The sequence below is a fragment of the Pleuronectes platessa genome, chromosome 13 (assembly GCF_947347685.1).
Source record: "Pleuronectes platessa chromosome 13, fPlePla1.1, whole genome shotgun sequence".
Lineage (NCBI taxonomy): Eukaryota > Metazoa > Chordata > Actinopteri > Pleuronectiformes > Pleuronectidae > Pleuronectes > Pleuronectes platessa.
The window spans coordinates 10956955-10984887 of NC_070638.1; the positions used below are offsets into that span (position 1 = coordinate 10956955).

Genomic DNA, 27933 nt, shown 5'->3' on the forward strand with positions numbered 1-27933 from the left:
TTTTAAAAAATTTTACTTGAAAAATCTGGGATTGATTATTAAAGTTGCTGATTCATTTTCTACATATCAGCTAATCTATTGCTTTGATCCAGCATCGATTCATCTTCAGGGATAAGAAATAAGAAATTAACAAGACACCATACACCAATCAGGCAAAGTGGCTGATCAGGGGCCCGGGATGGCCCCATAATCTTTTTATAATAATTTATTCAGCTGTCACTATTAAGTGATTATTATCTGGGTGATTATTTAGTTGTTCACGGTGATTTAGCTTTCATCATGACGGTTTTTCTTTTTACATTATCTTTTCTTAATACAAGTCATTACAGCAAATACACAAGGCTTTGTACTTGTCTGATTTGATTTTCTCTTTCATTTAATATACCTACATGGGCAGTTTTCGAAACACATTTATTTAAAATAAACACATACTGTCTCAAAATCAGCATTCAAAAAGGCTTTATTTGAGAAGAGTGAGGCATGGATCAACAAAACATGATTGATTTAATAAAAATATATCATTCTGCTCCAACAGCATGAAAAGGGCTGCACATAGACATGATCGTTCAGGTCGCTCTTCTCAAAACGGGTCTACATTTTGGGTCGGTAAGAAAATACTCAAAGCAAGTTTTGGGTCAATTGTGGGAATTGTTGGAAGATGCTTGAATCACAGAGCCCCAGCTGAGGTGCAACAAAGTCCACGATCCCCTTCAGTTCTGACACATATTGTAAGTGCAAAGCTGTTCCAGATCTGTCAGGAAGAAAGAAAACACATAAAGTGACTTGTGAGTGGAGAGCAGAAACTTTCTTTTTACGGTGTGTATGTATGAAGTGTCCAGGCTATTGTTTATCTGTCAAATTACTGTCCCATTAATGTTTAATCAACCTCCAGCGGTACAAACCTGAGGTGGATTCTTTGCAAGTTCTGAGTGAACTCATCGCGGTCATGTATTCTGATCCCAAAAATGTTGCATAGTCCTGACCAGTTGTCTCCTTGAGACATTTAGTGGAGGACTTGAAGAGGAGGTTCGATCCAAATTCCGACCCGAACATTTTGAACGTGTCAGTGCTGGAACTGCTTCCAAAATTGGCCTAAAATTACATATAAAATGTTGATTTAATAAACAATGAATCATTTATTTTTAAATCAAGTCATTTATACATGCATACCAGAGTAAAAAAACCAAAGGCAAAAAAGTACAGTTGAAAGTTAAAGTGACTTTTACAAACAAATCAATTCACTCTTTTCCTGCCACAGTGAGAAAAACTGTGACAGTAGACGTTTTAAAGTATTTGACAATATGATTTATTCTTGGTGCAAAAAGGCCGATATTTGACCAAAGAAAAAGATAAAACATTAACAAAGAAATAAATAAATAAAGCATCCATTACAGTAAAACAAAAACTAAAAGAAACCTGAAGATGAATCACTGACCTGCTGATGGGTCAGAAAGCCGACCACCTTGGTGCGGATCTCTGAACGGGTCACCACAGCATGTGCGGGCACTTTAGCCAAGTGGCAACTCAGGAAATCACTGACTGGCACTGGACCTTTGCCAGGGCAGATCAGCTCATATTCACTGGACTTGAGAGGTAGGGCCCAATCTGGTCCTTGACCTTTGACAAGAGGAGAAGGGATGGAAGAGAAGAAGGAGGGGAAGAAGATGGATGGTAGAGGGATGGAAGAGCGCTGCAGCTTTATCGAAAAACAACACTGTCATAGATGTGAGAGCTGGTCAGCATCAGTTGCTTACCATCTGTGTTTTCCCCGACGATTGTGTGTTTGACGAAGGCAACATCACCGGAACCCTCCGCCAGACATCTGTAAAAACAGGCACAACATATATGGAGATGATGTTCCCAGCCGTGGAAGAATAATCAAAAGAAGAGTTTGACATTTTTCGGTAATACGCTCATTTACGGTAATATGCGTTACTGGGACATCAGAACCGTACAGAGTGCTGTACGTGATGATGTGGCTTTATGGTCACTCCAGCCCGTGGGATTCGGGAACGACTAAATTCAGGCCAAATTCAAACCCGAGCGGCTGCAGTAAGGACTCAGCATTACTACATGGCCCCAGAATCAAAATGATAATTGATACAACTAGACCAGAGTCCAGTGCTGACACAATCCTAGGGAAGTATTTTTACTTTTGTGACAATCTATGCTTACAACATACACGTAGTTTAAGGGGTGTGTGAGAGAGAGGAGTATTATCTGCGATACTCAGTATTCTCAGAGGGAAATTAAATCTGTGTATTGCCCATAAAATCCAACTACTACTTTAACATACAGTACATGAACATTAAACCTTCAACAGAGATTAACTGCAGTGCTGCATCTTACCTAAAAGCTCCAGCGTAGCCGTAGTACCTCTCTTCAGAACTGGGTTTGCACTTGGACAGAGAGTTAGAATCTCCAATACACCGAGCACAGAGCGAAGAGCTGGGGTCGGCTCCAGGGGCACAGCTACTACTGAAATAAGCCGCTGGGAGTTGTGTTGTGTGGTTAAAATTGTGTGGGGAAAAAAACTCAACAATTAAATTCATGCACTATAGTTTTGTTAATGTTTTGGGAAAGATGTTTTCAAAACACGTGAAATAACTTGACAAGTGGACATTGTTGGAAAAAAAATCTGTAAATTAACATTTTCAAACAAAATGTTCTCTCTCTACAATTGAAAACATTATTACGCTTTGATTTGATTTCAAATTAGAACTTGAACATCGTTCGTAGCGGGGGAATTAGCCTCATGGTCAAATCGGGTGCTTTGCTTGAATGAACCAGTGGTAACTCACAGAAGTTGCAGTCTTGAGTTTCTTTGTAGATGATACCCATGGGGACGTTCCAGCCAGCGGTTCTTCCCAGGCCTGTGTGGCAAGACCTCTTGCCTTTCAGGTCTGACCAGGTACTCACTGAACCTTTCTTTACCACAGCGACAGCATAGTAAGAGGAGCCTGGGACTACGAGAGTGGAGGGATGGAAAGACCTTGATCAGGAGACTACCATAATTATGAACTAGTTTCACATAAATTCACCTTGAGATGCATGAATGTCCTTATAGAAGTCCATATTGGTGCATCATTGTTTTGTTCGGTTATTTACAAACAATTCTACACAATTTAATTATCCTCACAGGGAAAATCTACAGGGTTTAAGTTCCAATCAGCTGTTTGTTCAACAGTCAATAGTTCAGTCAGTGCAGCAGGTCACTGAACAAGAACAAATAAATGGAACGTTTTATCTCAGGCAGATATAAATTTAAATATCTATGGAGAATACAATTCTTTGTATTAATATTCACATGGAGATTCCCTGGAAATGATTAGGAAACAGATACATTGAATAACAAATCAATACAATATAGTGTTATTGGTTAGATGTTTCCTTAGGTTTTGTGTGTATTTGATTGTGATACAAACAATTCCTTGTTTCATTTTAAGTGCCGGATGTGGAGAAAGAAGAGAAACACAAATTGGTTTATTACCTGCACTTGGACCGCACTGGCCTGTGAAGAGAAACACATGCAAATATTACTCAGGTCGATAAATGGGGAATAAAAACACGGTGCATAAGTTTATTTTCAGTGCGATCATCTGACCTTGATCATACTGCTCCACCATAGCAGGAACTAGACCACACTTTCCAGCTGTGTACACCTGACCTCCATCCACTGCCACTGCATCAGCCTCTTTATGCTGCGGGTGATTTGGGCATAAACACAGAATCATCAACCAGCAGCACAAAATTAAGCAAAAATATTCTCAAGTTAACAACAGTTTTGCATGTTTCAGCCATGACTGTTTTACCATAATCTTTTTCAGGCAGTCTTCAGATGAGATGCCTTTGATGCAATCAAACTTGGTGCCATCTAATAACAAACTGTCGCTGCTCCACCTGTCACACTTGGCTTCCTCCCTGTCGCCCACAACACACCATTTTATGGTGTCAGTCGTGATGCTTGGGGTTTTCACTGGAAAGTGAAGTAAGATATAATCATAAGACAGTGGCTCTGGTCAATATATCTGTTTCTCTGGTTGTTATAAATGTCAGTCAATGTGTTTTATCTGCTTGTGTTTACAGCACCTCTCTTAATGGTTCTGATGCTGTCTAAGTACTTAGGACCCAGATACATGGTGTAGTCCACGTTCGGGGGCAGCTGCATAAGCCTTGTTGTCGAGTCCTTGAACATCAGGTTCTTTCCACCATAGGGCCCCGACGAGAAAAGGTCAAAGCCCTGAAAAAACACAAATAAACATATGTTCAGGCAACTGAATGAGTGTACACCTTACAGTCTCCTTATAATATTCAAGCTTCAGAAAATTGCACAAACTCAAATATCAGTTCCCTCAATGTGCCTGTTTTTTTTTTATTATAATCCATTAATTCTTCTATGGATCCATTCAATCACTGAAAATGTCAATATGAACTAACAAACTTTTATCAAATTTTATGTGAATCCAACATCTAGAGAAAGAAGTCGGGCTGAAAACATATAGAATTCTATATCCTGTGAACTTTACAGCGTTACCTTTACTGAGTCGAGGCTTTTCCAGATGAGGTCCGCCAGCTCCTGGTCTTCACTGCGAGTGACAACAGCATGACCTGGAACCTTGGCAAGGTTGCAGTTCTCATACTGGTCCAAGGGCTTTCTGGTGTCATCAGTGCACAGCAGCTCATAGTCGCCCCTCTCTTCAACTGAAAGAGGTTCACAACAGGGATTTTAGAGTTTCAAATAACCCGTGTAACTATCTTCACAATGATACGTTTTACTTAATGGTTTAGCAAAGAAGTAGTTTGCTCACATGGTTATCAGTTAGGGAGTGAGAATCTTATTTGTGTTTTGAATCTAAATTGAATGTAAAACAAAAAAAACAACCTCATAAAGGAATTGGTATTTATTTGACAAAACGGTGAGAAAGGAAGTAAAAAAAAAAAAAAAGAGCCTGGTTCCACCTATAGCAGATTGTCACTGGGAGGCAATGAGATGGACAGAGTTAGTTTTGAAATAAGAAGGAGAAATAACTTAGAAAGTGCCAGAAGTTTAAAATAGAAATGATGGTTTGAAGAATAAGATTTAGAGCTCATTATATTATGTTTTTTTTGTTAAAATAATAAATTTAGGAGGATTTCTGCAGAAAGACATTTGACAATTCTAAATTCATATAATTCACAAAATTTTGGGAGAGATGATTGTGTCAAACTGACCAGGGACAGTGAGATGCTTCACAAAAGCTACTTCTCCTGTTCCATCTTTCAGACACCTGTTAAACAGTACAGAGCAGACATGCATCAGCATCAGAGTCATCATCACAGTAGTATTGTGTTTTCACAGAGAGGATAGGGCAGTGAAAGTCAAATAAACTGAGACAAATCAAAGAAAAAAACTCATACTGACTGGAAAGCCCCGTGGTAATTATAATAAGGATTAGAGTCGGATTTTTCGCAGTTTCCTCTGCACAGCTCGCACAGCTTCGGGCTTGTTGCCCCGGGGGCACAGCTGGACAGGAAGAACTCGGCCACCGCTGCAAAATAAAAATGAAATTAAAAATACAGAGTCATGGCAGCTCACCTCCGCCCATAAACTCTGATCGAGTGCCTGTGCAGCTTCGTTGTTTTTGGAGCGTTGAATTAAAAACATTAGACTCACCTTCCTCCAAGCTTCCATCATCACTGCCTGCCCAAGTAATGTATCCCTTGTCGAGCAGAGTTCCTATGGGAATGTTCCAGCCTGCAGATTTCCCCACCCCAGTATGGCAGGTTTTCTTCCCCCTCAGTTCCCCGAGTTTAAATCCTGTGCCCTTCTTCACCACAGCAACAGCGTAGTAACAGGTTTCAGCAGCTGGATGCACACCCAACGAATGTGTGCAAAAGTTAAAACACATAATGCAAAAAAGATACAAGCCATTCCTTGAATCATGCTTATTTTGAAAGTAAAGAGAGGTGACTGGTAAACATACAGGTGCCGTACTGCTCAGCAATTATGGGATGCAGCTTGAATTCGTCCAGTCCAGCAGTGTAGATGTCCCCTCCATCTAAAGTGATGGCATCTGCCTCACCAGCCTATTAGAAGAAAGATCTTTAACAAATATGCCTATTTTATTGGTAGAAATGCATCAAATTCTCGTATGAAGTATTATGAATTCAATTGTGTAGAATTTGTGCATTGTGGCAGTGGTGGACAGAAAGCATTTACTCAGGTGACAGTAATATTAACAATGATGACTACTATATTATCATTATAACTATAACTATTATTTAAATAGATAGATACAGTAGATGCTGTATTACTACCAAGGGGTATAAAGGCATAGGACTAATACTAGGTCAAAATGTGTCAAAAATAAATTCACTGCATTAAAAAGAATAATCATAATAATAACGATATCTGTGCACCTTCCAAAATATATAATTGAAATCAACCATCAGCCTATATTCGATTTACTTTGTCAGATTATTTAGCTGTTGCCTCTTTACTTAAGGATCTTAATCCTCCATCCACCACTTCTTCAATGAATTGAAATCTGCATTAGAGTGATGGTAATATATATATACATATAACAGATCAGTCGCAGCATCCACGCTGTACGAGGCAATGGAGAAATGTGTGTGCAGACGCAGTGATGTTGTGGGTGAGTTGTGAGTGTTGGCACCTTGATGGCGGTCAAACATTCCCTGGTTCCGCTTCTCTGCACACAGGAGAACACCGGGGCCACAGCACTCAGGGCGTCACACTTCGCCTTCTCTTGCCCCGACGTGGCGCACCACTTCACGCTAGGGGTGCAGGAGGCGATGGTGGCTGTCAATGTACAAGTTGGAATTAATAAATCAAGCAAAGACGCAAAGACGGAACAGGCCTGTGCACAATTTAAAAAAGTCTTTACCGAGGAATCCGAGCAGCGGCAGGAGCAGGAGGGGCTTCATGTCTGGCGGCTGGGTCTCCGGCAGGTCAGCACAGAGTGGAGCCGCAGGGAGGCAGCTCAGGCCTTTTATAGCGAGCCTCACTGCAAAAAACAAGAAGAAAAGAAAACCTTTGCTCAGGTTTCCTAATGTGTGCATGCGCCTGTGTACTGATGGCAGAGAAAAAGGTCCCAAATGTCGTCACATTGGAAAGTCACCGAGGCAAACTGTCAAACAACCGTGACACTGTGTGAACTCACCCAGCAGAACAGTCATGAGTCACAAAGCTATCCGCCTTCATGCAGGATCCAAAAGTGTCAAATTTTTGCTTTATATCATATATATCAACATATTGAGTGTTTCCATGTGCTTCGTCTTTTATTCCTTTCCTCTACTCTTCGTATACTGTGTCATGCCCTTATCTTAAATGACATGATTTCATTATTGTACTATTAAGGCAGAAACATTCAGAGGGGGTGAATTTTACTTATTTAAAGTTTTTAAAATATAGTTTTTTATCACTTTGTAAAATAACTTAAATAAAACTTTGGTAAAACCAAAGTCATGTTTACAGAGTCAATATTACCTAACCCAAGAGCTTAAGTTCATGCTGATTTGTAAACTTGCTCTTTTGTCACCAAATACTGAAATGTGACCCAATAACTTGGACGATATATTTAGTAATTTTGTTAGACTTTGATCAAAGCAAATACTGGATGACTGGATGGATTTCATATACTGCCTCCCAAGTCTTTGTGACACAACTGATGGTGACGATGTTTACCAGGACAGTTTTCCTCTCTTTGTCCATCTCCTGAACCCTGTTCACCTCACTGTGTTGTCCTCTTTGTGCGCATTACCTTGCTTTACCCCAGTCTGTGTGCATGTGTGCTGCTGGGAGTATTACCTGAGGGTAATTCAGTGTCTGAATCAACTAAATATGGACCGAAAAATCTAAAATCAAGATATCTCTGCGAATAACGTTGATCCGAAACTTATTCCCCAGCGTGTGATAACATATGACGAGTGACAAAATGTCACAAAGACTTCAGGCATCATGTTAACGTCATTAAGGAATGGCATTTCAACATAAAAAAGCTAGCTAATTAAAGCTAAGGTTGGTAATCGTGGGGAAGCTAGCAAGAGCAGGCAACACACCGATAGATCTCATCCCCTCACATCGGCCCTCTCGTCAAAGCTTTGCTCCCAAAACACATTAATGTGCATTTACAACTTCTCTCTCCCCAGCTTCAGTGACAAACAGTTACACCAGGGACCAAGTGTTTCAGAAACGACTTGCCAACCCAATCTTATCGAAATGCTAACATGGAGGAGGCAGGGTTTCACGACCTATAATGGAAGCAGCCACCAGGGGGCCATCAAGACGATTGGGTTTTGCCTTTTTGCAATCAGTCAGGTCATCCATCTTTAAACAGTCTACAGCTGGTTTCAGACATGAACTGGACTCCACAGATCCTCTGTATTTTTTTCCAAAGGAGGTGAATGTTGGAAATCAAATTGCAAAAATGAGATGCTACGCAGTTTCTACACACTTTATCCGCCTGATCTCCTAGCATAAAGTCCATAGAAATCCAGGAGAAGTCGAGGTTGATGACGCTTCTAACACGTGACAGAGGCTAAACTAAAAATTTTTTTTTTTGTTAATCTACATTCCTGAACTCCTACTGTGCCTTTGTCCATCTGCTGACACTTCACAGCAGTGTTTGTGTTAGTGACACCCCCTGATAACACAGTCGGCAACAACATTATCCTGAGCTTATTGCACAAGATGGAATTCACTACAAGCATTATTCATTCAAATAAAATAATGGCAAACGCTGGCTGTGTCGAGTTTTGTGTTTTTAAAGAGAGCAAAATATCTTGAAGTCCAGAATAAAACGATTTGTATAAAAATGTTGGTTTTGGATTCATGTTTCTAGTTGTAAAGGAGAATATTTAAGCATGTCGCTGATCAATAATTTGAAATAATCTCAACTTTGTTATCAAGCTGCCTGACAAGGTCCGTAAGGCCATCCTGACTGGGCCTAATCAGATAAGCTTATCATCAGTGTACGTTGTCCTTTACCGTGCAGAGCAGGGTGTTGAACAAGGCATTATGGATTGGATATACGTACATTCTCAGTCTGTTTTGTCATGAGCTTGTTCTGGATACGTCACTTGCAAATGTGCCACTATAAGGGGGGAAAGTGTTGTCAAGGCACACCGTATAAATGATTTGACATTTGAAAGAGGTAAAAGTCGAATATACCTCTGGGAGTCGACTGTGACGTGATCCTCAGATGGTGACGATCACCTGACATCCACACATCATGTTAACATTCTTTTCCAGGGCCTTTAAAACACACCCACACACACATCTGGCTTATGTATATGCAGCCTTTGAGTAATGTTACTTTCTACCACAGCACCTTTGTAGTTCGAGGTATGTGGGGAGGGTGGCAAGTCTTCAGACTAGACTTTACAAGCAAGACTCATGGTTCAACACGATCCTGCCACAACCATGAGAGACAGGAGCCTTCTCTAAAGCTCCTTTCTCGAGTTTGGCCCCCCCCCAAAAAAGTTCACCAAGTCTATCAGAGCACTCGTAAATGCTCCCGTCTTTCAAACAGCACACCAGCTTTCTATTTTCACACAGAGCTCAGAACGAATGGACTAAATTAACATTTGTAATGATTAAATTAACTCAGATGATATGATGAGGGTCCAGATGACACAGAGGATGTTACACAACTGTTTTCAGAGGCTGAGCAAAAAATCAGTGGTCTGATGGTGACTCACTGATCACTCATTAACTTCCATTGACTTCTTTCTGAGAACTTGCTGCAAAGGACCGACATCCTTCTTACACAACCCATCAAACAAACCAGTTCTGAGGCTGCTGCCCCAGTCCCCTCATTAACCTTTCAGCGATGGGGAGTAAATTCAGGTTTCTATATGAAATGCAGGATTTAAGAGCTCTGAAAAATAATAATCCACAGATTTGAAGTTGATATTTTGTCCTCGAATTCTCGATGCTACAGCACAAACCAAACCAAACAAAAATAGAATGGCACTCTGTAAAGTTCATACCTTGGTCAAGGCCCAACAGTCCCATTATAAAACCACATTTAGATGAATTAGATCCAGATTTTATTTGGATCCATTAGTTATTCTCTGAGAAGTCAATGAAAATGTTTAAAAACTCCAATCTCACAAAATAAAATGATGGTTCCGCCCCTTGATACATATATGCACTCAGATTGAATGGTTATTGTCTTGATCTGTCCTGCATTACAGTTTCATGGAAATCCGTTGAGTAGTTTTTGCATAACTTTGCTAACAAACACAGAACAAAACAATGGCAGTTTACCTTTTAGTGGCATCTTACGTTAAACTTTTAAATCTTAAAATCACCCTATCAGGGCAAAAGAAAACCTTTTGGGGTTTAATGGAGAGAATGGGTTCAGTACTCATTTATTCTGCATTGTCCTTTGCCAGAACATTTACCCACCTTTAGTCTGTTACGCACATAAATAAAAAAAATGACTGGCGATGAAGCAATCTGCAGTATCCTCACAGCGAGGGGAGTAAAACAGACTCAGTGTCCTCAGCTGTTTGCTCAGCTGCATGACTTCTTCTTTCATCTCTGACCGTTGCCCTGAACATACACTATGACTATTATTAGATAATAGTAATTAGTTACAATTACCTTATCTTAAAAGGGAATACAAACATGAATTTAATTCCTGTAACTTAAACATGTATTTGAATAGCTGACCAGTTATCTTATTCTGGCATCAGAAAACGAATGTTGGAGTGCACATCACAGAGTGCCTGAAAAGTAGCTTTGAAACAGAAAAATATGAGGAGTAGAGGACACAGCTTCTCAGCAGAGGGGACAACAACTTAGACTTGAGGCTCATTTGTATAGAACAAACTGCACCTACAGCATTTTCTACCCTGTTTAACACTTACAAAGCTTATTTCAACATTTTGAAACCTGCATAAGACAGACTCCACATTTGTCACCTTCAAGGCACATTGTCACCACCAACTGTCCATGTGAAGAACTGAGAGTGACTGACAGACGCTTTATCTGAAGGTATGAAGAGGTTGAAAGCTGCAAATTATGACAAAGCTGAAATTATAACCATGTGCATCGGACCTTGTCATAGGACCAGTTTAAACTCCTTAATTGGCTGATTTGTGGGAATCTCTCTTCCTTATACAGCTATTGTCCTGTTTCATTTAGGAGACAGAGGCTATTTTCCTCGGAAATCAGAACATTTGGTTCTGCTGGGATCCAGGTTTATCAGTCATAACAACACAGGGAATCGCTGCCCCCTAAGTGAACAGAAACTGTAAAGACGATGGCAAGTTAAAATCTGAGGGGGGGGGGGGGCACCATTAGATTAGCATTCAAACGCTGTTGGAAATAATGCATAAAATCGGACCTACTAAGGGCACTTATATCTCAGCCTTTTCAATTTGGTGCAGCTCTAAATAAAAATCTGGATTTTGTGAATTTAAATGTGGTTTCATCGGGGGATTTTTCAGCTGCAGTATGGAAATAAAAAGGGCTAGAAAACTGTAACTGTGGCTTTAAGACGTTTCAGTTTAAGGGGACTGTTGGGCCTTGGTGGAGGTATCCGCTCTACTGAATGCCAGTTCAAATGATGGCTTGGGTTTTTAACACTAGTGACACTGAAGTTATGAGGTTTCTTTCAATAATTAGTTAAAAGAGTAAATTAACAAAAGACCAAGCAGAATGTCCCTTTGTTTTGGTGGTTATATTTCAACATCAGCATATTTTCTTGGCAGCATATAAAAAAAACAGAAAAAGAAACAATGACTACAGCTAAATACCAGTCTCTCTAAGCCATCTCTGTACAGTGTAGGTCCGACTGATGAGACCACCCTTCATTGATTCCTTTCTGTATCAAAAGTTGAAGTCCAAAAAACAATCTACTAGTCTCTAATAGAAACTTGAATAAAAATGTGCAGTTCAGCCCGAATCCTCTCAGACCGTCACAAGTGTGTCACTGATGGTGGAAACATTTTTGTGGTTTGTAGTTTGCAGACATTTCTTCTGAGTGCCCCTGCTTTCCAAATAATTATATTGTTCAAACAATGTTTGGGTCAGAATGAACAACAAGTCTCCCTTTACCGGTCTCCAGGTTACAGGAAATAACAAGCAGCACTAGAAAATATACACTTTGACATTATCTTCAAATCCCTGTTGCCTCATCGACATTTTGTAAAAGATCAATTTTTTGGTTTTACTTGATTTAAAATGAGCTATATCATATATATTCTATCCTGATGTGCCTGAGTGATCATAAAGAACTGCAGCTTGCTTCAGAACAGAATATATCACATTTAAATGCTGGATTCGGCAACACTTTGCTGGCCAGCTGGAGAGCACTACAAAGGGATTAGTCAGTAGAGATGTCATTATTCAGACTTGTAGAGGCGGGGGAAAGAAGTCCATCCACTACGAGTTGTCTTGGCAAAAAAAAAAAAAAAAACGGGGCCTGATTCCAGGAGAACAGAATGTTATGGGATCAAGGCCAATAACATCGTCCTAGATCATTGGTGAAAGGGTGAGATCTACCAGAGAGATACAGAGGAGCAAAAAGTGAGTGTGTCTGATTAAAGGCTAGTTCCTCTCCTGCACAAATACAGTCTCCTGTGGACAAAGCCCAGCCTCCTGCAGCGTGATGTCATAGTCCAAGTGGGCAAGCTTCCTTCTAGGAAAGTTGGTGACGAGTTCGAAGCGTTCATTAGGGTATCCTTTGGACTGGACGTGTCTTACCAGTGCCTTGAAAAGAGAGTGATAAAGCAGGAGTCAAAATCATTGATCAAGTGATATAGATTGATGTATATTTATACATATATTAAACATAACTACCAAAATATGAAGCTGGGACAAGCAGCTGTTCACTTAGCTTAGCAGAAAGACTGAGAACGGGGGGAACAGCTAGCCTGGTGGAAATAAATCCCTCTATCAGGATCTCTATGGTGCCTTGCTCTGGAGGATTTATCTTTATCCAAGAGCAGGGTGGTTCAGTTTGAGAAAATGTTCAGTTTTTTTTTTAAATGCTTTCACTTGCATTTTTCTTATTCTCTTAGATTTTTGAAGCAACAGGAAATTTCCCCAAACACAGAATCTCAGGTGAAGTGGTGACGTTTGAAAATGCCAGGATGTGTTCTCACCAAAAGTTTTGATTTAGAAGACAAGGAAATTTGCTCTCTCTGTCCATCTGGGTAACGGAGCATCAACCTGGCTTTGGGACCTATGTGGGGATAAAAAGGAGAAAAACACAACAAATAACATGAATATTAAGTCTATGAAATCAGATTTGGAAATTCTAATATGGGCATGCTCCTGTCTATAATGAGTGCTGCTGAATACTTTGGCAGAAGTTGACAGAGCCAAATTCCTGCTGCACAGAGGACTGTCGAGTCTGTTTCAGCCCTACAGACGATCGTTGGCTGATCGGAACAGATTATCTGGCCAACAGGACTATTAACTTGTTGAGTTGTGGCAACAACGCAAGTCTTTGGGAAATGTTTTGTCCAAACAACAGGATAAAAACAAACTAGCTCAATCTGATGACCATGCCAGTAGTCAGCCGCCATGTTTGTTTTTATTCTAGAATCATGTTTGATGAAGGAATTGTGTGTGTGTGTGTGTGTGTGTGTGTGTGTGTGTGTGTGTGTGTGTGTGTGTGTGTGTGTGTGTGTGTGTGTGTGTGTGTGTGTGTGTGTGTGTGTGTGTGTGTGTGTGTGTGTGTGTGTGTAATGTAGCTGGATTTGACTCTCCTTTGATTACATGTTTGAAGTCCTGCATCTGGACTGGATCGTGTAGTGTGTAGGCTCTCATTATTAAAAGATTAAAAGTCGGTTACACCTGTCACTTTTAAGATGAATTAAGATGTGATAATCCTCTAGTATGCAGCAGGCTTAAGCGGTTGAATTCTCATTAATTATCTGTTGACACACGTTTTGAGAGGGTTCTTTCTGCAGGCTGAAGACTAACACGAAGACTCTTTCCACTCAAACACAAACCCACCCTCATCTTAACTGTTTCAGGTTAAGATTCATACACACTCATACCATTGTGATTCACACACACTCATACCATTGTCATCAGGACAGTCCAAGTCACAGGCGTTGGTGGTGTTGGGCTTCGCCGCTCCAGAATTTTCTGCTCCCGAGGGACAGTGGTTGTCCCCTGAATCTGGACCAGGATGAGGATGACGAGGACCGGCAGCCGAGGGCTCTAGGTGGTTCTTTTTGCTCTCCTCTTTCTTGTGACTGTGGTTGTTTTCTTTGTACGGAGACTTTCTGTGGGAGGAAGTTGAACTGTCGGGATGTAGACGCTGCTGGGCCACAGTGGCCGAAGGGACCGGGGCGTGCTGGCTGGTAGAACTTTTCTCTTCGTGGGGTGCTGGTGTTTCACTGTCTGAGCCATCAACAGAGATGGGACCCTCGCTGTCGGAGAAAGGTTCTGCATCCGATTCATCATCTGATCGAGGGGAATCAGGAACTTCTGGGACATTTGAAGACTCGTAGTGGGTCTCCTGTAGGGAGGCTCGGATTGCTGCCTCCAGCTGACTGTCTTCACTGGCATCTATCAGACTCTCCTAGAAACAAAAAGAGAGTGCAGCTGTAGAAAACAAGCTGGGCCAAATGACAGAGGGTGATGATAAGATAGTTGCAAATTTAGAGAAATATGAAATATGAGTGGCTAAGCAGATAGGCGATGCTGTTAATCTATCCCTAAAAATGAAGTCTTCTACATGTAATGCATCCATTACTCCCACGAAGAGAAAAACACAACATATTGATGACCCAAGTCTGAGATTATGGCTCTGCAACTGTTAAGAGTTGCCACAGAAGAAGAAACTGAGAAAAGTAAATAGAATGAGAATTGAGGTGACACAATGGAGGAGAGACCCACAGAACGAGCTCGTTTGGCGGGAGGTGCCTGGCAGGATGGCCCGTCAAGCTGCCCGTGCTCTGCCAGGAAGCCAGTCACTTGCTCCAAGAACGATGCCACATCCAGCTGGTTCCACTCCACCATTTTTTGTCCTAGAAAGGTTGGTCAATTAATTCATTTAGAGAACAATATACAGGCAACGGATGAAATTGACTGGTCATGTTTCAAAGGCATCAAATGGAACTAGTTTCCCTGCACTCTGACTTGGCTGCGCAAGCAAGGTATGTTGTCAGCCCTGTCAGAGTTTGCGTGAGCTGAATGAGAAATACTTTTTCAATGATATCTCCAACAACAATAGCACTAGAAAGACTGTAAGTCGATAAGAGTTCAAAATGCATATTTGCATCCTACAGGACTACAGACAGAACCTGAAGGTTATATTGATAAAATATACTTCAAACATGCCAGGTTTATGACGTCATTGTGAAAGGGCATTATTACAAAATTAAAAGCCAAACCATTGCCTGATTTTGGTGTAGATAGCGCATGCAGGTTTATGCAGTTCCCCTCACATTTTTCCATTTGCAGATTAAAACATTCTCGGGTTCTGCATTTGGCTTTTAACTTAGTTTTATTATTGTCACACAGATGATAGCATAATTGATTCCCTAACTCAAATTAAAGTTCAAGTTCGTTGTAAATGTGTCCTTTTCAAAACATTTCTCATAGATTAGCAATAGGCAATAACTTTGGACCCATGCATTGACCTTGACCTTTGGGGGATTAAAAAAAATGAAAATTGACATGAACTCTCTGCTCACCTGTCCGGGGGTCGAGGATGGAAATGTAGGGGAACTTGTTCAGCTTATAAAACTGAATGTATCTTTGTCCCTCTTCACTATCATGATAAACCTGTCACGACAGAAAGAGCAAAATTGTATGAATTCTATGTGTACCACTGATCATCCACTATTTTGCAAGGATCATTGACTTCATTTTGGTTAACATCGCATCAGTTAAATCTTAGAAACCCTGGCGCAACACAATGAAAAGAGCTTAAAACCACATACCTGCCAGAAAATGAAGTGCTCTCTAATTATGGTCTTCACTGCATCGTTACTCCAAACATCCCTGTTCAGGCACTGGCAGGCGAAGTCCTGAACATTTTGAATGTTGATCATTAGCCACTTGTTCTCCAGCTGCCCACAGTCTTTTGCCTGTAAACACGAATGAGAAAATACAGAATCAGCAAAACAACACAATTAATTAAATTAATTTGATAAATGAACAGCGAATGGTGGAATTACTAAAGATGGGCTCGTACGACAGGAGTTTTATAAACCAAACTGATTTTGAAATCAGGTTGCATCATAAGGAGAACATCACATAAGGAGAATCCTCAGAGTTTTAATACTCTATAATCGTAAACACACCCAGGAGTTATCTATCTTTTTGATGATATCTTTCAACAGTAGCAAAATAGCATACGTTAGCATCAGAATGTTTACTTTTGCCTGATGGCAGCACTGTCAGCAGCTCCGATCTGTCCGTCTCTTTCACTGGCTGTTGTGGTTCCACTACTGGTTTAATCATCCTGATGTTAAAGTACCGAACAAGGTTCTAAACCAAATTTCTACACCAATTCTCGGGAGCCGAATAGAGGTTAAATCGGCCTGAAATTCCTACAGTCTGAAGCCAGCTTAAGTTGACAAGTGTGGATGTACACCAAGTGCACGAGGTGTACATGTTTAAGCTACACTTTGACCGAAGACAATTAACCACATTCACAATTTTCCTTCATGGAGAACAGTTATAACCATCAACATCAGTGGTATGAGATCATTTATCATAGTGGACCAACTCTCTTACAGCTGATTTAACAAATACCAGTGAGTGAATGACACTGTCATAACAAAAGAGACAACCTGCATACTCGTGCTCTTTCCCCCTGTGATCCTCTGAAGTTTCATTAAAAGTTCACACAATATGAAGAAAGAAGTGCAGTGTAATGTGTCCAGTTAGCGACTTCTTACCGTCTCAAAGCTGCCTTTGTGCATGAGCTCAATGGGAGGACGGAAAAGGTCTGCCAGGGTGCTCAGTTTCTTATCCACTGTTCCACCGTTACGCAGCTCCTGTTCCTGACGGACTAGGAAGAGAGAAACATGCACAGTCATCACAGGAGGAAAAGTCACAGCCCCAGAAAGAGTCTGAGCGAAAACACAGATTTGGTCAATTGGCTGTTGTTATTACCAAATTTAATTTCAAACTTATTTCAGCATTTATCTTAATTATTCTGACTTTTGGTCTGTAATAATTGCCATTAAAAAAGTCCTGCTTTTAGGAAAATTGTTTTCTGGTCATATGGTTACCAAGTTAAATGTACAAAATGCAACTTCAGCTGCAAGGGGCGTCTTAATCCAAATCTATCTAATCTACCTTAGGTGCAAATCATGAACACAGATTTGTATTCAGGTTTTATATTCACATTACGCAGCAAAGGGCAATGACCGACTGGGATCCCTTACGAGTGACCGATACTAACAGTGTTTATCCTTTGTCATACGTCATTTGCTCAGGACGTTATCGCAGACACGGACAAAGCCACGTAATTATAAGGCGACCAAAACAACATGTCCTGTTACCTTGAATAGTCTCAGAGTCTAAACATAGTTGTAAACAGACTGGAAAATGCAAGCGATCAACTTAATATACATCAGAAGTCGGGTTGTTTTTAGACATTGTAATGAATTGTTACATATCTTAAGCTCGGAAAACTTTAATATTACTTACTAGTTTCTGTTTGGAAGTCTCTGAAACCATCAAATATTGATCGAGCAGGTCGTCTTCGCTTTGGCACTGTACATGTAACAGACACATCAAAAGTCACACTAATTAGATGATTGTAACCGCAGAACCAGTAGAAAGAGCGATTTAGATTGAGATCTATCAACATGAGATGGAATAAGACATAGAACAATACCTCCAAACAGTGGTTCCGGTTCCACCAATATGTCCTGCTTCTGTGGAATAGGTGCTCGTACTTCACTGAGACACAAGGCAACAAATGTGAATCCAAGATAAACAAATCAGAGCTAAACAATGATGTTAGCCTATAATGATACAGCCTCTGATTTGATTAAACCAACCAGCATGAACCCAAATCAAACAGTGCCTTGAATGTCAAATTTCCCCCCAACTCTGAAGTAGCAGAGACATTTTACCGGCACTATAAAGAAAGACAGTGTCTTAAAAAAACTGTTGTGAATAAACGTATCAACTTACTCTTCAGGTGGAGCTCTGCTGCTTGAAGCTGCTGAACTGGAGCTGGTGCTGGGCTCCTCTGCTAATGCGCCTCCATCCAGGAACATGGTCACCGCCATCTCCAGGTTGTTGCTGCATGCTTCCAACATATGTTTCCCTACACTCTCTGTGGCTCCTAGAGGAGGACACAGACATGCGGATATTCAGAAACACATGTCCATAAAACTGCAGTAAATGTGTCAACACTCACATAATCCACGTCATTCATTCAGTGCCAGAGTTTAAACACGCAGAAAAATGTTGCCCATTGAATACTTTACATCTTTATGAAGGTGTCACTATTGAGAAACTGATAATAGATAAATTCACATAACTGACATCCCAATAAAATCCTGCTTGCACATTGAGATCCTCTGTCAAGAGCTATTTTATTGATTCTCGGCTAAAGACTTAGGAAGACGGAGCTTTTAAAATATGAGCTCCAAGGCTCTGGAACATCCTGCACGAGGAAATACAGCAGACGGAGTCAGTGGCTTCCTTTAAATTAAAGTTTACAACATATTTTTATTGGAAGGCCATGATGTGATTAAATTATATTATTACTGTAGTGGGTGGTCATTCAATTTCTGTCACACGTTTTGTGCTTTTATTCTTTTATTTATTACTCTCTGACTGTGTTTTTATTTGTTGAAGTTATTTTTGGTGTAATTTTTACTTGCATGTTTTTCATTTGTGAAGTGCTGTATAATAAACATATTATTATTATTATTATTTTATATAGCAAGACTGTGATAATAAACGATAAACATGGCTTCCAACAATTCAATTTGATCAGTAAATCACTTTGAATGGACACTTCAAAACTGTATATTTGATCTTTGTTGAACCCAACCTCCACAGTGTTTCTGGCTCGAACCCTTTTCACCATTACTCCTACACATTCTGACTTGTACTGTATATTATACTTTTCTTTTATGGTAAGCTCTTTCTACTTTGCTTTTATTTTAATTTAACTTAACTGTTGCACTGCTGAGCTGACCGGTTTCTTTTTGTCCAACACCTTTCATGGTACTGTTGAACCTGTGTTAACTTGCATATGACAAATGAAAACTTGACACTTGACTTTTAAGATTATAACTGTGATCAAAACAATAGAGATCCTTTATGGGTACATTCGTTTCAAGCTGTAAAGCACTCTGAATTTAATTTGATTTGTTTGCAAGCAGCTATATAAATACAGTTTGAATGATTGACATTATTGAAAATGTGTAAACTTTTATCGACACTGAAATGAAAGTAAAACAACTTCCACAAGGCAACACCACGTTAAAAAAGGACGACGGTGTGATTCTGTACAAAGGCAGCAAGGCAGAGTACAGCTCACACGAACCGGAGCGAATAAGAGAAAACGTGCAAAGCAACAGAATGGCCCTATAATACATTCAGTCTATGAATGCACACAATGACCGAATTGATAATAAAGTCAAGCAAATTGAAAACACGCGATCTGTGGATGAACTTTCGTTGTGTTTTAACTGAGGAGCTGCACCGTCGGACTACAGCGATCCCTCCACTGGCACTGCGCATGTCCGTTACACTTCCCGAGTCCGGTAGCAGCCCCCGACCTGAGGCTCCTGTTTCCTCCGATAAATAACTTCAAACCGAAAATATAAAACAAGATCCGTCTTTTGAAACAGAGTCCACGCCACAAAAAAAACACACGAACCAGGACCTGTAAGAGGGCGGAGAAACGTGTCCAGTGTGGTCGGCAGCACGGTGAGAGTGGAGCTGACAGTGAAGGCAGCACGAAGCCTGGCTGCCGATGAAGAAGGGAAATGTTCTCAGCCGACGTCCATTCCACATTTACCGAGCAGCCAGGCAGAGCGGAAAACCCCCCAGAAAAAGCAGCTCTTTACGGGCGCGATAGCGTCTTCCACCACCGCCACACAGGATATCACACATTTCTAAGTGACCGTGGAGGGTATGATCCCCAGCCGACGGGTTTCGGCTCCATTTCCCGAGTGTTTCCCCTGAGTTAAGCAGATCGGAGGCGCTGCTTTCCCCCTGTGTGTGGAGCATTGACAGCGCAGGGGCCAGAGAGACACTCAACGTGCCTGCTCTCCCCTGCTCTCGCGTATTTCCTGTGTTTTAGGGCCACGGGAGCTGCCCCCGCTGTTCCCCTCAAACCTCCTGAGCAGCACCAACCTGAAATTAAATGTTGTTCTCACCTGTTATTGCTGTGAATTGTTGTATTAACCCATTCATCCCCGGAGCTGAGGCGTCTCCGAGCGCCGCCATCTTACCGCCACAAACAACAACATAAATGTAGCGCATGCGCGGCGCGGTCCTTTTTGCCTACTTCGCCTGGCGCGGCGCGAGGCCCTCGCGTCACCGCCGGTCACCGCGCAGGTCTGCGATGCATTGTGGGTCGTGTAGTTATGTAACTAATGATTTTGTAGGGTACATTTTTCAAGTAGAACTACAAATAACACCCGCAATTTTTAAGCATTTCCACGCGAATTACAGAAAATATCCAATCGCTCCAACTCATGCTCTAATAAAGAAAGAAATATTGTATCTGCTTTTTTGTCATAATATATTTAATTACTGCTTTATTTATTATATCTAATATCTATCTAGTTTTCTGTTTATTTAACAGTTCTGTCGCTTGGGCTGACTCTTTTCTGTGTTTAGTACATATATGTAATACTTTTGTAGATATAAGTTTGTAAAAGAAGTTTACAGAAAAAAAGGGTAATGTATATGAATAAAAACGTGATTACAAATTTTAAAGTTTAAAATTAATCTTTTAACCTAATGATTTTGTAAGGTAAATTTCCCACCCACTATCAACATTAACTGTAATTTTTTACAGGAATTTTATGCTTATTAAAGAATATATCCAGTCTCTAATATCTGTGTAACTCCTGGGTATTGAGCAAAATATCTTTGGTGTTATACAATCTTGAGACCGTATGTTGTTTAATTTTAGCCATGAGCTGATTCCCATACATGTGTAGACCAATATAAATTCTCATTGGTCAAATTAGTTTCTCTGGAAATGACAAGGGAATTAATAAGAATTCGGTTCCAAAAGGAGGTCACTGCTTTACCATATGTTATTGCAGGGGCAGATTTCAGCTGAAATTGGATTGGCACCTGAGCTCATTAATTACCAACAATACTAAAACTAAACCTGCCAATTGGTTAAGAATTTTTTATTTTTCAAACAAGAAGCATTTAACAAATGGGTATTCAATGATGTGTGTGTTTACTCAAAGCTATAGAACTAACAGTAAACAGGGACTTAAATGTGCACCTAACTGAATCAGGAACTGCCCTGGATGTTGGAGATATAATTGTCATTTTAGAATCATTTTTGTGGATGATATAGGAGAAGGCCTGGCTCATACCCAATCGATACCTAATAAGAGAGTAAGTTCAGACATTTTGTTTGTCATGAATTTGTTAACTTTATCCAGCCAAAGCCTACATCAAAGCAAGAAACTGACATAAATTGGTGGGGTCAATTTCTACATGAATCATGTTAATTTGACATCTACAAACAAGAATGGACTGACTTTTTTATCTCTTTGTTGCAAATGAAGAATATTAGAAAAAGGTTGATAAGTGTCAATTTAGAGGATATTTCATCAAGAGTGACTCATTGGTCATGACCAATATAACAGCTTATAAATTAAAGTTACATAGACTTAAGTTGTGTAATTGTATTGTTATTTGCATGATACATTCAGTTGAAAACAGCATCAACCAAGTCCAACAACAGAGAGCTAATAGCAGTTGCTTATTCAATGGCCACTAAAGGTTATGTTATCTTTATTACCGTATTTCACACCAATCTGTTGTGCTGCCTGGCGTAAACAAGAAAGAAAAGGATATCACTTTACAAAGGGAAGGTCATAACGGCACCGACTTTCTACATGACATGTCCAAATTATATTTACAAATAAACAGTGACAGCTTCAATCCCACTGGCCAATTTATAGTAATTTAAAACCAAATATAAAACGACTGTACATCCATATCAGAGAAAATCAGTAAATCATAATGTCCCTCAAGCTTGACTCATATAGGCTTATTAATATGCTCCAGTTGAGCTATGGTAAAGTGTATTAACCGTGAACAATCAGATTTAAAGGGTTCGCAACCGCAATTTCTATTCCATTGAAAAAATAACTGTTAGGTACTGATATCTTTATAATACAAAGCATGATGTTATTTCGAAGCGAGTATTGACTCCGGCCATATTAAACTCATTTACAGGTCATTTAATTCTAATCCAAGGATGTGCTGAAATCTGAGGTTTTGTCCACCACTGTGACCTTTTTGCCCTGAGATGGGAAATTACTTTCATATAAAAAATTCCTTTTAATTTTAAATAGGAATTAATCAAGTGCACTCAAGCTTTATATACAAGAGACCATAAATAATTCACTATTGTTTCAACATGGCAAAAAAGCCAATCAATATACATCAGTATTTCTTTACTTAAGAAAGAATTAATACCAAACGTGTCGATGTGGTGTCGTTAAGTAATTCTGGGGAAATCGGGTCTGCAAATCTTTATGAAGTTTATCTTACATTTGAAAACATCACCCATTGGTGTCAACTTCTGCCCGTCACAAGTGAATTCCCTTAAAAAAACAGTCGACATATTCCTGTGATGGCTTCAAATAAAATGTATGACCAAAAGAGAACCAAGTCTTTCATCAGTGATGTATTTAAGGTTACAAATAAACATGACTGCTCAGCGCACAAGGCTGAATAAAAATGACTAGATTCACCCCTTTAACATGAGGTGCATCCACATTTAACGGGTTCTTCCCTGTCCCATGAACTTGAACTCAGCACTCTATGCAAAAACCTGACAACAAAAAAACAAGCAAACCAATGAACACGGGTGAAAACATAACCTCAAAGGCAGAGTTGAAAAAACAGTGTGGGCAGTGACTTACAGAGTTTGGGGGGGAACACGTACCAGTGATTACAAAACAATATTTGTGAAAACATTAAAATGATATTACATTCTCATTAGCTTTATTCTTCTGCACAAGCCACTCTTGTTGAACAGAACATCGGCCTCTGAGCTGTTTTGAAGGAATAGACGTCTTCATTAAAGACTCATCAGTTTATGTTGATATGTAGAATGCCACTTTACCGAAGAGGGATAGTATCTAACGCTTCATTTTAGATGATTCCGTGACAAACATATTTGCTATCTGGATCCATTCTGAAGCATTTAAATTCATACAACACTTAAGTATGTATTCTGCAGACTAAAATACATAAATCATATTTTGTCATGGACTCGCCCTTTAGTGTCGATGTTTAATTGTTGTACGTGGTGAGAACAGTCTCATCCTGTTCAACCAGAACAAATAAAGCCACAATAAAGTCCCTCAACTGGTAACAATGCCACCCTTTTCCTATCTTATGTTCGTAGTGCAACTTCAACAATGCAGTAAATGAGACTGGTTTCTTATTTGCTAATGGGCACTGTATGCTTGAGGAGGGAGATGTCTCCATACAGTGTCCTATACATGCAAAACATTAAAATAAAAACAAGTGCAGAGGAAAGGTGTGGGTGTGGGGGGGGGGGGGGTGGTTCGCTATGATGTGCATCCAGTTACTTTCACAGCTCATATCCAGCTCAATAAATAAATAAGCTTCCCTCCAATAGTACAGATCAAGGTGTGAATGAGTGCATCCATACATGCATGTATGCATGTTGAGTGAGCCATGGGTGAGTTTATTGTTGGAATGTATATTTGTGTATGAAGTGACTACATGACTCAGTGAGCCCAATGTGTTTCTATAGGCAGGGGAGTGAGGTGAGGGAGAACACTGTGAAGTTGGCAGGTTTGTCGTTTGCTGCAGTTTAGAAGCGGATGAAGGTTGCGTCAATCTGGCGTACGCTGGGTAGCGCCAGCATGATCTTCCGTCGGTACTGGGGGTCCTTCTGTAGCGGGTTTCTTTCGAGGTAGACCGTCTCCAGAGATTTGGCGTTCTTCAGCTCATCGAGGTCTGACCAGTTATCAATTTGATTATCGTTCATCTAAGGAGAGAATGGGAGGACATGTAGCCAATGAGGAGACACGCTTAGCATTGTCCTGCATGGTAGAGGACTTGTACAACAAATGGATGTTGGGGAGAGTTAAAATAATCAACTGCTGTTTAATCAGTCACAAGCTACGATTTCTGACCAGGATGTTTATAGAATTCGTTAAAGTTCCATGTTAGTCTCGCTTGTAGTTTTATTTGCTGTTGTTTATTTAATCACTGAAGTAGTTTTAATGAACCTTGACATAATTAAGACCTATTTAAACATATTTTAGACCAAGTATGTAATATTTTAACATATTTAAGACTTTTGAGGCCTAATTCAGATTATTGAGTTTTGAAGACCCCTGCGAAAAAACCCATGAAAAAGTCTAAACGCTGACAGATTATTTTTGCCACAGGCATCTGGGTCCTGTGTAAATAGTGTTGGTAAAAAGGAAGTGTCAACAAGTAACTGAGGATGACAATATAAACATTCATATTTTTTTCTTGTTTTAAATGATGAATAATGATATCACTGTGTGAATCAATCTTTTTACATTTTCCTTTGAAACGCTGTACTGTCAAATAAGTTCTGGTTCCTAAACTTACCATGTTATCTTTTTAACTTTCCCATTTAATAAATATTTGAATTGATTATTTTAGCACTTTGTTGATCTACTTATAAAGTAGTTTATACATCATGTTTTATCAACCAATAACATATTAATTGATAAATTGCATTTGAGATGTTATGGTAATATACGCACTATATATATTTAAATGACAATTCCAACACAATGCTATTGTGAACACCGTTTAACTGGCATGGCTTATTCAGACTATAAATTAAACAGATATATCAATTATAGATTATAAAGACAGTTTCATAATTAAGTTTAATTTCCCAAATATACATACCCAGAATTCCTGCAGCTCCGTCAGATGGCTGATGTTCTCAATGTTTCTTACTCGATTGGCTGCAATGTCCAGGGTAGTGAGCTTTTTCTATGAGGGTGAGCAAACAATGCGTTTGAAAATACAGAATAAATGCATGATGGACAGTTTGGCATCCAGTCCTTTCAGAAATGGGGCTATTGAAATTCTTTAACTCACATTATTCTCCAAGCCCTCGATGACCTCAATGCCATTATGGCTCAGATAGAGCTCTCTCAAGTTGACAAGGCTCTGCATACCCTCAATTTTAGTAATCCGATTACTCTGAAAATAAATGTACGCAACATTGTTAACAAACATGGCCATATGCATATTTAACTAAAAGTTTTGTAATCACTCCAGAAGAGCTGAAGAACATTTGCATTACCTGAATACTTAAGACAGTCAGGTTGTGCAAACCCTCAAAATGCTGAAGCGTAGTTATTTTATTGGTGCCAAGAAACAAACTTTGCAATGATGAGAGATTATCCAGGTTCTCTATGACCTGTGAACACAAGAATTTCAAGAGAAAAAAAATAAGTATGCTAAAAGTAAGTCATGATTATTTCACTAATGGCCTTTGATGCATTTTACCCAGTTGCATCAGAGCAAGATGTTAAGATTTAAACAACATTCTCAAAAAGGTTTAACCACACGTCAAACATCTCACCCTGATTCGATTGGAGCCCAGCTCCAGCATCTCCAGGCATGTGAGGTGTTCCAAGTTGGAAATGCTGCCAATTTTGTTGTGAAGTAGAAAAAGTTTCTTCAGGCGAGTCAAGTGCTCCAAACCCTCCACTTTCCTCAGAACGTTGAAGGACATATCAAGCTGCCTGTTGATCCATAAAACAAATGTCTCCATTATAAAAATCTGCGTTCTGTAATGTCAGCCATATAAAAAAAATAATAATACTATACAGCTTTATATCTACATTTAAAAACATGACATCATACGTTGAGATTACAGAGAGACTTACTCCAACTCTGTGAGGGTGTGCAGGTTCTCCAGTTTGCGGATCTGATTGTCGTAGAAATCTAGTTCCTGCAGTGATCTCAAACTGTCAAGGTTCTCTATCTTTTTAATGAGGTTTTGTCGTAAGGAGAGTGTCTGTATGGAGAGATAAACAACAGGTGAAGTGAAAGAAATATCACTGGATTTTTGTCATAGAATTTACTTTGAAAAAAAGGAGGGAAATGATTTGAAGCAATATAAAAGATCACCAATCAGTAACTGGAGTAACTTACTTTAGCCTTTTGTAGCACCTCCAATCCTTCAATCTTTCCAATACGACAATGAACAAGATCAACATCCTAGAAAGAAGACAGATAACTATAGATGACAGCCTGTCTATGGGTAATAGCACTTGTTCAAGAGTTTATTTTGTCATGCACAGACATCTGCCCATCACACACATTGTCTTCCTGAGAAGCTGTTGTGGTTAAACATTTGGAGAAAACACATCACATTTTGGTGTAAAAGAGGTTTATATTGACTGTAGGTGTGGATGTGAATGATTGTTGGGTGTCTAGGTTGTACCCCGTCTCTGGCCCAATGTCAGCTAAGATTGGCTCCAGCTAACCAGCATATGCATAAGCAGTACAGAGAATGGATTGATGGATGAGTACATCTGAACAGCAGCAGTGTTTTTAGATCCTGCTCTCACCTCTTCCTCAGGGTCCAACGTTATGGTCTCCATGTCAACAGGAGACTCTTCTTTGCCTTTAACAAGAAGGACATTTAATCAGTTAAAATAACAAGGCGGCATCCAGGATACAGACACAGAAAGCTTTCCTAAAGCAGTTGAGAAGACTGATGTGTGGCTATTCAACACTGCCATGATACATGTATAGTTCATGGTCATGTCAGGATGATATGAGCAGACAGGCAGGTTTAGAAAACATCTTCCTTTCAATGTCACAGAGCTGCAGATGTAATGATTTACTTGTGGTAGCAGGCTGATTGGGGTCCACGTCTCCGTTGGTACTCTTCCTCTTGGTCTCGTCATCCCCAGACTCCTCGGACTCACCCCTACGGTCCACTGCAGTCAGCAGACGAACACAAGAGAAGCTTCATTAGATGAAGATCTAGAAGGTCCGGGTGCCATGGATGTTACATCATGTTTCTGCCCTCTGATTCACTTGTGCCCCCAGCGGGACTACAACTCCCAGTGGACACATCGGACCGTGACTTGCTGTAATTCAATTTTAGAGACAGCTTGCAGGCTAAGGTTAGCTAACTCCCATTCAGAAACAAGCTGAGCACTGCTAACTATGTTAGCGAGCTAGTTAGCTGACTGGACCACGTTTAAAGCTGAAATTGGATCATGTCACATGGGCGGAATAGCCATTTTAAATATAAAATCCCCTGTTTATATATCTTAGGTTTTTTAATCGGAGAAAGTGAAACTGTTATTATGTTGATTAGCAAAACGGGTTGAGTTGACTGAATAACGTTTCATTAGCGAGTCTTGTTGTTAGCCGGTTAGCTCGCTAGCTAGCCAAGGATGGAGATCTGCTTAGTAACAAGCAGAACGAGTCGCCGAATGTGCTCACACAAAGCCGCAGATGTTCATCCGCACGAACACCGGTTCACCCACATCGTACAAACAGGTCGTCTTCACACATTTACCCACCTTCCATTTCTTGAAGCTCTCCAGCAGACAGGGAAGCCATGTTTCCTGTAAACACTCCTGACAACCGCTCAGCCAATCCGGTGGAAGCTCATTCAGCGGGTGCACACCAGGAGGCGCTGTGGAACACTGACAACAGAGGCGCACTGGCTCGTATTAGCAATTGAGACTATACCTTAAAACCATAGACTGTATATA

General features: G+C 40.1%; 3 protein-coding genes across 3 annotated transcripts; all 3 read right to left on the reverse strand.

Moving 5' to 3' along the window:
- Positions 1–442: 442 nt before the first annotated feature.
- Positions 443–8472, reverse strand: tfa (transferrin-a). The gene is made up of 18 exons (XM_053438213.1): positions 8457–8472; positions 6888–7007; positions 6657–6802; positions 5964–6066; positions 5654–5845; positions 5402–5528; positions 5212–5267; positions 4535–4701; positions 4090–4240; positions 3813–3976; positions 3605–3701; positions 3491–3511; positions 2802–2966; positions 2350–2491; positions 1755–1822; positions 1436–1617; positions 903–1092; positions 443–751 (listed from the first exon to the last, which is right to left on the reverse strand). Coding segments are annotated over exons 1-18 (2133 nt in total). The 5' UTR covers positions 8458–8472; the 3' UTR covers positions 443–710.
- A 3202-nt stretch (positions 8473–11674) lies between these two features.
- On the reverse strand, positions 11675–20477 carry ubxn7 (UBX domain protein 7). Its single transcript, XM_053438214.1, has 11 exons — positions 20338–20477; positions 18131–18284; positions 17829–17893; positions 17639–17704; positions 16882–16994; positions 15919–16065; positions 15670–15760; positions 14870–15000; positions 14048–14552; positions 13120–13199; positions 11675–12724 (listed from the first exon to the last, which is right to left on the reverse strand). The coding sequence occupies exons 1-11, from the start codon at positions 20441–20443 to the stop codon at positions 12563–12565; spliced, it is 1620 nt and encodes a 539-aa protein (XP_053294189.1). The 5' UTR covers positions 20444–20477; the 3' UTR covers positions 11675–12562.
- Positions 20478–22832: 2355 nt separating this feature from the next.
- Positions 22833–27867, reverse strand: ppp1r7 (protein phosphatase 1, regulatory (inhibitor) subunit 7). Its single transcript, XM_053438526.1, has 10 exons — positions 27739–27867; positions 27049–27144; positions 26770–26825; positions 26351–26416; positions 26083–26213; positions 25776–25938; positions 25494–25610; positions 25286–25390; positions 25091–25177; positions 22833–24185 (listed from the first exon to the last, which is right to left on the reverse strand). The coding sequence occupies exons 1-10, from the start codon at positions 27776–27778 to the stop codon at positions 24009–24011; spliced, it is 1038 nt and encodes a 345-aa protein (XP_053294501.1). The 5' UTR covers positions 27779–27867; the 3' UTR covers positions 22833–24008.
- Positions 27868–27933: the final 66 nt, after the last annotated feature.

Bases quoted from the DNA above. Each gene is read 5' to 3' on its own strand.
- tfa (XM_053438213.1), bottom strand. The intron at 3,977-4,089 runs GTGCTGTAAACA...TTCACTTTCCAG, and splicing joins CATCAGAACCATTAAGAGAG to TGAAAACCCCAAGCATCACG. The intron at 3,512-3,604 runs GTCAGATGATCG...TTCTCTTCACAG, and splicing joins GGTGGAGCAGTATGATCAAG to GCCAGTGCGGTCCAAGTGCA.
- ubxn7 (XM_053438214.1), bottom strand. From the start codon at position 20,443: ATGCGCTACATTTATGTTGTTGTTTGTGGCGGTAAGATGGCGGCGCTC. The intron at 16,066-16,881 runs GTAAGAAGTCGC...TCGTGTTTACAG, and splicing joins ACAAAGGCAGCTTTGAGACG to GCAAAAGACTGTGGGCAGCT. The intron at 13,200-14,047 runs GTATGAGTGTGT...ATCCCCACATAG, and splicing joins GGACTGTCCTGATGACAATG to GTCCCAAAGCCAGGTTGATG.
- ppp1r7 (XM_053438526.1), bottom strand. From the start codon at position 27,778: ATGGCTTCCCTGTCTGCTGGAGAGCTTCAAGAAATGGAAG. The intron at 25,178-25,285 runs GTGAGTTAAAGA...TCACCCTCATAG, and splicing joins TCGAGGGCTTGGAGAATAAT to AAAAAGCTCACTACCCTGGA. The intron at 24,186-25,090 runs GTATGTATATTT...TTCTCTCCTTAG, and splicing joins CGGAGCTGCAGGAATTCTGG to ATGAACGATAATCAAATTGA.